At 38.1% G+C, this 10,909-nt stretch overlaps 1 protein-coding gene across 4 annotated transcripts in view; it reads right to left on the bottom strand.

Moving 5' to 3' along the window:
- Nucleotides 1–8,134: 8,134 nt before the first annotated feature.
- Nucleotides 8,135–10,909, bottom strand: part of LOC124287349 (regulator of G-protein signaling 7-like) — a 130,092-nt gene continuing 127,317 nt past the window's right edge. For 2 of the 4 annotated variants that reach the window (XM_046723849.1, XM_046723852.1), the window contains exon 16: nt 8,135–9,148. In XM_046723849.1, coding sequence (XP_046579805.1) covers nt 9,095–9,148 — 54 coding nt within the window. In that variant the 3' untranslated portion in view covers nt 8,135–9,094. The remainder of the gene's footprint in view (nt 9,149–10,909) is intronic. The other 2 variants (XM_046723850.1, XM_046723851.1) reach the window with 2 other exon arrangements.

Genomic DNA, 10,909 nt, shown 5'->3' with positions numbered 1-10,909 from the left:
CTTTCTTGTGTGTATTTGTGTTCTTGGTGTCAGGTCTGTGAAATGTGAACGCTTTTTCTAAATGAACTGAGAAGTGTTTATGAATTTACATGTCAATGCAAATATTATTTCTGGGATTATGTAAGAATCAGCTTAATGGTCCATAAATTTGACCAGCATCGAAGTAGGTTATATGTTATCAGGCTTATGGCACATGTAAGATACATCTAGGAGATTTTTGAATGTCAAGGTCAGTGGATAGGGTGTGTCTCTGGACAGCGGGGAGTGGTGGCTTGATTCTTCAACCCTGTCATACCAAAAGACGTTAAAAGATGGTACTTGTCATATTGACATTTTCTGGTAACAGCAAGGACATGTGACGTTGAAAGTGTCATTTTGGAGGCCTTGTTAATGTGCTGAAAATCTTGGTTTGACACTCAATGTTGGTATGATGTGTTGGCCAATCCATGTGTCTCGAGGATCATGATGCTGATATTGCCAACATAGGTAGGATGTGTTGGCCAATCCATGTGTCTCGAGGATCATGATGCTGATATTGCCAACATAGGTAGGATGTGTTGGCCAATCCATGTGTCTCGAGCGTCATGATGCTGATATTGCCAACATAGGTAGGATGTGTTGGCCAATCCATGTGTCTCGAGCATCATAATGCTGATATTGCCAACATAGGTAGGATGTGTTGGCCAAACCATGTGTCTCGAGCGTCTCATGATGCTGATATGGCCAACATAGGTAGGATGTGTTGGCCAATCCATGTGTCTTGAGCATCATAATGCTGACATTGCCAACATAGGTAGGATGTGTTGGCCAATCCATGTGTCTCGAGCATCATAATGCTGATATTGCCAACATGGGTAGGATGTGTTGGCCAATCCATGTGTCTCGAGCATCATAATGCTGATATTGCCAACATAGGTAGGATGTGTTGGCCAATCCATGTGTCTCGAGCGTCATGATGCTGATATTGCCAACATTGGTATAAGAAGATGGTCATTAGAAAGTCCTTCATTCCTTTCACCCATTTGATTTTGTTTATTCAGCTGACAGACAACAAAATCCAATGTAACTTTAATAACTTTATTTCTACATTTCTGCAAGTGTCAGTTTAGAGCTGATCACTTGTAGAGACCAAATACATGATGTCTCCCAGAGAATGGTGCTTCATAAACAGGAATCAACATCAGCAAATGCCAACAGGGCTTTAACCCCTGCGAAGTCAACATCAGCAAATGTCAAAAGAAGTTAACCCCTGAACAGCTAACATCAGCGAATGTTGTGGGTTTTGCCCATCGTATCTGTACAAGTTCCAACAGATGCTGGTTTTCCTATAAGTCCTACAGTATACACAGCTGCAGATTGACATAGATCCAAAACATACTGGCAGCACAAGCATTCGGCTAAAATATAGGATAAATAGACAATGATGTTATGTAATATACACACATGGTATGTACCACACACAGCTGGGTAGCACTCTGGTTCGTCTCCGATCCGAGACTGGGTTATTTATTTGGCACGGGTTCTCTCCCTTGTTTTGCAGCTCAAGCTCAAGGGGAGTGAAATAACAAGTGGCACTTTCCCCTTGGTAAATACAGGTGAACAGGTGTGTCATAACAATACTTCTCTTGGTCAATATTGGAGGATAACACCAGGACCAAATGTCATAAAATATTTCAAAGTTCTAGCAGAGACACATCCAATGTTGATTCAGAGTCTACAAATTTGTTACCGTGGAACAAAACAACATCGGGTGCCATTTTTCAGGAGACCCATTTTTGCATGCTGCTGCAACCCCGATGTGATCTGATTCTCATGTTATAGCCTGTTTGTACAGTGAAACGATTGCCCAACAAACTACTTGACTCTTATGAAAGAAACACAAATTGTGGTATTGTATAGATAGTGTGGATGTTAGAAATCCAATTTATCAGGACATTTGCCATACTTTTATACTGTGATTCTATGCTTTCCTATAAATCAAGCTCTGTCCCCAGTATCTAGTACTTGCATGTAACTTTAAAGTTAAAACATAAAGTTGTTATCCTTTGTGAGACTCTTTGAGTATAGGCACCTTTGATGGAAGTACATTTAGAACATCCCTAATTCCCAAGGGGCAAATATTTCCACAATCCAACCAATACCCAAGATCCACTGATAATTCAGGTGCTAACACTATAATTGTGGCTTGTTACACAATAATAAATGCCTATACAGAAAATCAATCTTACTGTCCATTAGACAATGTTGATTAAGCAACAGAACCTCTCTGCTGCAATTTGATTGGGCAATGGAACTTCACTGCTTCAATTTGATTTGGCATTTGAACTTATCTGTTCCAAACTGATAGGACAATTTCAGAGTTGAACAGCATTCAGTGGATTTCAAGTATTTGAGAATGACAGAAACCAAAACACTTTGGGAACGAGGGGCGTATACATCAACTGGACACAATTCTGATGACATCCTTGAGTGTTTCCAAACCCATGTTTCTGCATTTCATACATGAAAATATAACATTCAATTGTTAATCTGAAAATATTTCAAATGCTACTGTTCTGATGTAAACATTTCCTTCTACAGAGGAAATCACAAGAACTCTATCAGCAGAGGATGTCAAACAACCTTGAACTGGGATTCCATAACAATCTTCCTGCTATTATGTGCTATATCTGCATATCATTAATTTATATACTGTATTTCCTCTAATAAGGGCCCAGGCGCTTATTTTTTTCAACAGACTTCCAGACCCCGCACTTTTTAGAAGCCCTGCGTTTATTGGAATCCTGTGGCTTATTCATCTAGCATCGGATCCCATACATATTTATATACATGATACCCCCTGATTGCAGCTTCGACGATTATATAATATCCATAAACCCGTGCCATGTGGAGGACAGGAAGCTATGACTAAAGGCACCATTTCTTAATAAATATATTTTTGGATCAAGGGAGAGTACATTTATAAAAACCGTACCGAGCGCTTATTAGAGACCTGGCTCTTATTTCTTAAACTGTTGCTTTACCCCCTGCGCTTATTAGAGGATATATGGTATCAGGAAACAAAGTGCATGATATGACAGCTATGCATGCATTCAGACCCTTTCATGAGTGCAGTCTGTCTACAATAGAAAATTACATACAAGATAGGATACATATTTCAAAATATGGAAAATTGGATTTGTCAGTGAGAGCGCAATGCTAAGCAGAAGATTGCGCCGACAAGACTATGATGGATTGCAAAATATACAATGTAGTACTTTCCGAAAGCATTAACTGAAGCAATGTAGTAGTGGTATGTTGATCCCTTCCCATGATGCAGTTTTAGTGGTTCATGAATCATGACGAGCAATGTCTTCAAGAACGTGTATCTTAAACAACTGTTATACTTGTTAAAATCTAAAAAAATCACAAAGAGAAATACCAAGGATTGTTTTGTAATGAACTAATTTGTTCTAAAAGCTATATCGCTTATCATAGAATCCAATTTCCCAAAACAGCATCATTAAGGGAAACAGGAGTAGAGAATAGGTGATAAAATGCCGTTAGAAAGCAGAGTTATACATGCTAATATGGCACTTGTCAATGGTAATATGTTCTCCAATATGTATATCTGTACCATGAGACAAAGATGAGAGTAATGATGAAATATATATAGAAATAACAATAGGGTGGTCTGTGACACCCTGTCTAAATGGAATTGGGATAGTTGTCGCCAATCTCCATGACCAATTAGGGATACCATATATACCTCACTGAATTACGTTCATGTTTCCTTCTGACCTCTGTGATGTCCACACCTCTGTAGTTCCAACACACCTTCGTTGAAGGGTACTGGTAGAACACCACATGTTGAATCTTTTCTTGAACACCGGGTGTCATAGATTTTCAGTGATCCATTCATAAATAGTTCTCAGTTATTTTGCCTTTTATTCCCAGTTATTTTGTTGGATAATAGAAGCTGCTTATTCTCAGGCATATTGTGGATAAAATACCTGTTGGACTAGAAGCTACTGTGATTGAATAGGTCACCAGCACTCTTTTGAAAAGCAAACCCATGTCCAGAATACCCAGTTTCCAGTATAAAGAGTGTCCTGTACACACAATGTGAAGATACACCTGTCAGCCTTAGTACACCAAGTGTTGAGTATATTGCTTTTCAGTACTAACTCTGCCAGTATTAACAGTATCCAGAACAAGGAGTGTCTTGCATGAACGTTCAGTCTATTAGATGTCCACATTAACCATTGTCCAGTATAATGAGTGTCTTGTATGAATGTTCAGTCTACTGGATGTCCACAATAACCAATTTCCAGTATAACGAGTGTCTTGTATGAATGTTCAGTCTACTGGATGTCCACAATAACCAGTGTCCAGCACAATGAGTGTCTTGTATGAATGTTCATTCTACTGGATGTCCACAATAACCAATTTCCAGTATAACGAGTGTCTTGTATGAATGTTCAGTCTACTGGATGTCCACAATAACCAGTGTCCAGCACAATGAGTGCCTTGTATGAATGTTCATTCTACTGGATGTCCACAATAACCTAAGTCTTAGACATTCACGAGAGCAGAAGAAACATGCCAAGAATTCAAAGAGGTTGTACATGTATCATCCCCAATATCTAATGACTAATCATGCTGCTTCATCCAACCTGGAGGTTGTCATCAAATTATGGCCATTTTGTAATTGGTTTTGTTGCCATGGTTACAGCAGAGAATGAAAAAAATATGATAAAAGATGAAATCTATGGTGCTATTTCAATGACATAGATCAGCAATGTTAAATACCCTTGGTTCTGCTTGGTGTACACACATAGCTTGCAGTGTCTTTCTTAGGCTTGAAACATATATCCGACATAACAACTATGATACAAAATAAGTTTTACACAAATTTTCATATAAATAAGTCTCTTTACATTCCTCTTTAACAAGCCCCATTTCAGGGCTGCACCATATCATAAAAAGACATTTTAGAAAATGTTAAATCAAATGTCTTGGTGCAGAATGTTTAAAAAAACCTCTTTGAATAAATAAACAAAGATATAAACAAAAACATATTCAGGGTCAAACAATCTTTTTAACTGTTTCAAAAGGTCAGCTCATCTGCAAAAGACAAATATAAATTCATCTTGCCCTGATGTGACTTTTAGATAAATGTACTATCTCGTATAACAATGTATTGTATCTTTTGTGATTCCATCAGAGACATTTCACTGATCAATTTCGGAAGTAACTTTAGCATGTAAACTTATTATGAGTTGAAGAGGTATTGAGGCCAGGTGAAACGTGGATTTGATCCCAGTAATGCTGTGTGCCAATTGCCACTGCCAGAACCAGCAAGTTGAGCCTTACATTACCATCATCTTATAAGTACTATATAACTTCTTTAAAAATATTCAACAAAGTAATGCTTAAATACATGAATATTTTGTAGAGACACTAAGCATGAGGGTGATGCCTTGTGTACAGTTGGTTCATGGAGACATTTTCATAAAAATAAATGTTCAAACTTGATAAATTGTTCCATGTGATATGTATTCCTGTAGATAAAGAAAATAGTTGATGATTCTGGACACACTGCCATGTTTGGAATTTCACACTGAAATGATCTGACAAATGAATACACTTTGGTCATTGGACATAAAAAAATATTGTAAAATATGCATGAAGCATATACCATCTTCTTTAGTGCAATTTTGCAAAATAATAAATATTTGAAAAAAAGCAAATTATGAAACAAAACAATTTTATTTGATGACAACTTATGGCAAGTCTAAGTGATAGAGAGAAGCGCTGATTTAATTAATTCACTCATCTCAAATCTCTGCATCATTATATTGATGGACCTAAGTCAATGGATACTAAAAAATTCAAAATATAATACAAGTGGAATAGTTTAATACATACATCAATGAGTTATGGATCATGCACACATCATGGATTCTCATTCTCAGCTATATGCAGTATTTCAATTGGCCCTGCAGATTGCAAGGTTTCATAAGCGAGATATGCTACATTTGTTGTATTTCTTAACATTACATATTTACATAATCTTGCAATGACCATGACCTTGGGTTGTCTTATCATGCATACAGGTCAGGTCAAGGTTACAAGGTCATAGATGGTTTATGGCAATGGTGGCAGAGAGATGGACATTTACACAGACTTGGTCTTGGTCATGGTCATATCTAGTGCTGTATTCACGACAGGATTGACAAAATGAACAAAAAAAGTTGTTTCTTTCCGCAGGTAAATACCTATGGTTTTCACCTAACATATGAGGATGCTAATTTCCTCAGGATACAAACTGCGGATATAATTGTCTGTTTTTGCCATAATGTCCTTCACCTCTCTAAGAATATGGTCACATGTTGAGCTCTCTTTGCTTTATCTTGACCATGACAATTTGACCTTATGATAGGTCACAATACCCTTTGCCACTGTCACAGTTAATGGTGACCTTCGCTATCTTTGACCTTTAGAGATTAGAACAAGCACCTGCAGACATGAAAGAGCTGGTTTTTGTATAATATTATATGAGCCTCCATATTTATCAACATAACAATTCCTCATGGTTAATGGAAATGCATTATGTTACATCATAGTGACACAATCCAAACATTAGTAACAGAGCTCACAGTGTGGCAGTACACACTGATGGCTCGTTGAAAGATTGTGATGAGGCATACAATTTGAAATAATGGACCCATATTTGGCACTTGAATAACCATCATGTACAAGTCTGGGGGGGAAAGCTGATGATGTAGCAGATGAAGATGATGCTGAGACAGCAGCTGTTGTTGTACAAACACAAGCTGTGATGGGGAGAATAATTTAGTTGCTATTGGTTACAGACAAAAATAGTGACATTTTCATGTCAAATGTTTGTCTTGAGATCAGGAAAATATCTTCATCCGATTCATTTCCAAACAATGCATGATTAAATACCAACATCACCCTCCTAGCACCACCAGGGTCGTCAGGACTTACACAACAGGCAGCTCCTCATGGAAGTCATTTATCACATATACCCCAGTAACGCAGTTGCCATAGTTACACAATGTTTCATGCCATCTGTGCCTGTGATGAAGTTGCCAAAGTAACACAACATTGATTGCCGCCCAAATAATGAAGTTGCCACAGTTACACATACTTCCTTCCTCTCTGCCATGGTAATACAGTTGATTTTCATTTTCACAAAGTTGCTTGCTGCTCCAATAATGCAGTTGCCATAGTTACAGAATGTTGGAACAATACTGCCTTCTATCTACATAAGACCATCTCAGAAAACAGATGCAGAAACACTTCCTCACTGTGCATATTGAACATTTTGCTGTTGTGGGTGTGGTGGCACAGCACACAGTGGCACTTGCTTCATGCCGTGTTGCTTGTTGTTGTTTCAAGGATCAATCAAATAATACTTTACCAACACAGAGCCCACAGTATGATCTGTGTTAGTATCACAGTACTTGCTGCTGTCTTCCCCTTCCTATCTCTTGACGCCATGGACATTGTCTAGCTGTTTCAAGTACTCACTAAATCCGGCTTGCATATCACAGACCATGGAAATAATTCATCCTGATACCATTACAGCATCACCTCTGGTACCATTAACGTATCACCTCCTTCTGGTACGGTTGTTGTATCACCTCTTTCGGGTACTATTATCGTACCTCCACCTGGTACCATTACAGTATCACTTCTTCTGGTACCATTTTCATATCACTTCCTCCTGGTGCCATTACCATATGACCTCCTCTTGGTATCAATAGAGTATCACCTCTGGTACCATTATCGTATCACCTCCTGGTTCCATTTCTGTAGACTTCCTCTCGGTACCTATACAGTATCACTTCTTCTGGTACCATTATCATATCACTAACACCTGGTACCTTTACAGTATTACTTCATCACTGATGTACCATGCTCAGGTTCAATCATTTTTTTTAAGCTTTACGGTGCAATATAACAACCATCTTCTATTTTAGGCATCCTATTTTCTGTGCAGAATAACTATTTGGCACCATGACTATATTCACACCATCGAAGGATACCATGGTTACGTTAGCTTCTGTCTCGGAAGACCACCATGGCACAAGGTCTCAGCGGGAGTTGATACAGATGGATACCATTACATTGTTCATTTTTTTAATTCAATTTTTGTTGAATGATACATTCGTTATGAACATGAATGGTACATTGTCACCTGTTTTTGGTACTGTCACGACATCACAGGAATACATCTGAACCAATTTTCTAACACTCAACCAAGAAGTCTTCCAGAAGGATTTTAAGAACCATTCATGGAACCATCCACGTTCTATATTTGCATCATAATTTGAGGGATACTGTTTCCAATTGTTACCAATGGTACCAAGCGGTAATATCTTAAGGTACCATTCCAGTACCTCTGTGCACAGTACCTCACCGTACCACAGAGTTTGAGTACAAGACATGTACACTTTATGCATGAAGACATGTACATTAGCAGAATGTTGACACATCACCACCACCAGCACCACCACCAGGCACAGCCGAGACTTAGGGTCACTTGGCAGCAGACGTATAGCATGCACATTAGACAGGTACTTCAAACACACTGCATGGGTCCATGAATTCCACCACACAAGCCATCATACACGTCAGTGTTAGGAGTCCCCATACAGTCTTACACCTTTCTTATTTCTAGCCGTTTTTTGCTCTGAAAACAGCAAAAAAGCAAGGAGTATTAGTCGCAGAGAGAGAACTAAGAAGCGCTACGAGCAACTGGTGTCAAACAGTGCACATGCTAGTCACAGCAAAAGCAGAATCCAGCCAATCAAATAGTTAGGCCATTTTAGCTGGACCAATTGGAAACATCCATTCATTTGCAATGCTGATGTGAGAAGAGAACAGTGAAGAGGCTGGTGATTGGTCAGTCAAGCAGAGAGGAAAATATATGGACCAATCATATCCAAGAGTGAGTGTAGTAAGATGTGGAGTGCTTTAAAGCAAATAGAAGAAAAGTGCATGTTTTGGCAGGCGGGCGGGCGGACAGGCGTTTGTACAGATGGGCGGGATGGCAGGCAGTGGTGGTCGTACACAGCTACAATCAAGTTCCACCGATGCTCAGACTTGGAAGCTTGGGGATAATGGACCTGGTCTGCTGAAGAGATAGAGGATACGGGTGTTAGTTCACCAACTACTGTGCGTGTGCGAAAGGTGCATGTACTTCTGTGCTCAAGTTCAGACCCAGGTTCAAAACAAAGTGCAGACCCAAGTTTTTCTGATTGTATACAACCCTGAATTAAAGACTGAAACAAAAATATAGGACTGAAGATGTTGATAATCAGTGCAACAAAAAGAATGGTCAGGAACATTATTGACAATAATTTCTAGTTTCTTACACACATGATGACACTTATCAAAGTCCATCTTAATTCATCTCATCTTACTTTATCATTGCATCTCGTGTCTAACCCCTTTTATTAGACTGCCATTTAATCACAAATTTAAATAAATAAATAAAAAGTGATATTAAAAATATGAAATAAATAAAATAAATCCAGAACTATTCTTGGATTTAACTAATATAGACTTGCCTAATTATTCCACACTCCTTGGAATAATTTACTGTCTGGGGTCTCGAAGACTGACTACCATTCTATCACCAGTTGAGGAAAACCTCCAAGATAATATCCCCAAAACTTGCATCATACTTTGTATTCCATAACATGCAATAAATACAACCATTGACTGATTAACCCTGCTTCAGGTGGCCTGTTGAAAGATCAAGATGCTTCAGAAACAGCTTTGATATTATTTGACAAATTTCTTCAGAGCAAATATCTGTATCATACATTCCAAATGCTAGCATATAGTGAATCCAGAATACTCTATATGTAGGCTTTGAATTCCTCAATCACGCCAAGTGATTATGATAATAAAAACAAAAATAAAATATAGAATATAAATAATAACAGAGACTGATAATGTGTTAAATTCAACCACTGATTTATCGTAACAACATTAGATTTTTACATCCGAATCAATGGATCAATGTGCGCACAAATTACATTCTCAGCTCCCTAGGAAGAGTACTACCAAAGCTGAACTAGAAATCACCACGTAATGATGTTCTTGAGGGTCTCCTACAGACTGGGTCTGAACTTGGTTCCTTGCTACCAGGGATAGGGGTGTGACAATCTATTTACAGCTATACTACAGCTTGTGGGCAAAAGACCTGTTTGGTGAAAAAGGTGTATGACATAGGTGCGGCTGTAATCCGTGTTAAATTGTGTTCAGGTGCATGACTAAAAGTGACAACTGAAACAAAGTACAATCTATATTTTTATGAATGCAAATGAGGTGCATATTTCAAGATATACTTATCTATCGTCACCAGCTTAGTCATGATTCTCAAAGTCTGTCAAACCTTAGCTTGAAATTGTTAGGGTTAAGTCTCCTTAATAGTCAGGGGACATAACCCAAAATATCCAGCCTTTTGTTCAATGTGTAATGTTGATTTTATGAATGTTCACTGACCGTAATTACATGGTCAATGAAATTGCTGTTCAATAAAAAAAAAACCGAGTCGAATCATCTACAAATCATTGAAATCATGAAATGGCTTCCCCTGGTGTGAGTGTTTTCTTTTACCTGAGTTAAAATCACAATATGTATAATGTCTTTAGGAGGAATCAACATCATTAGACAAATTGTCAGCTCGACAAAACCATTGAAGACAATCATTCTCATAGGTTAGATGCTAGCAGGAATATAGTACGTAAAATCAAATATTCATCTATTATATTCCCTTAAACATGTTATAAAACAATACTTTTTCAACTGATTGATAAACACTGATAATGCCAAACTATCCTCTTTCACTGCCAAGCACCTCTAATCTTGACTGACAATCTTTATC

The sequence above is a fragment of the Haliotis rubra genome, unplaced genomic scaffold (assembly GCF_003918875.1).
Source record: "Haliotis rubra isolate DU_JTF1 unplaced genomic scaffold, ASM391887v1 Scf40, whole genome shotgun sequence".
NCBI lineage: Eukaryota > Metazoa > Mollusca > Gastropoda > Lepetellida > Haliotidae > Haliotis > Haliotis rubra.
This window is presented reverse-complemented; position numbering and strand designations above follow the sequence as displayed.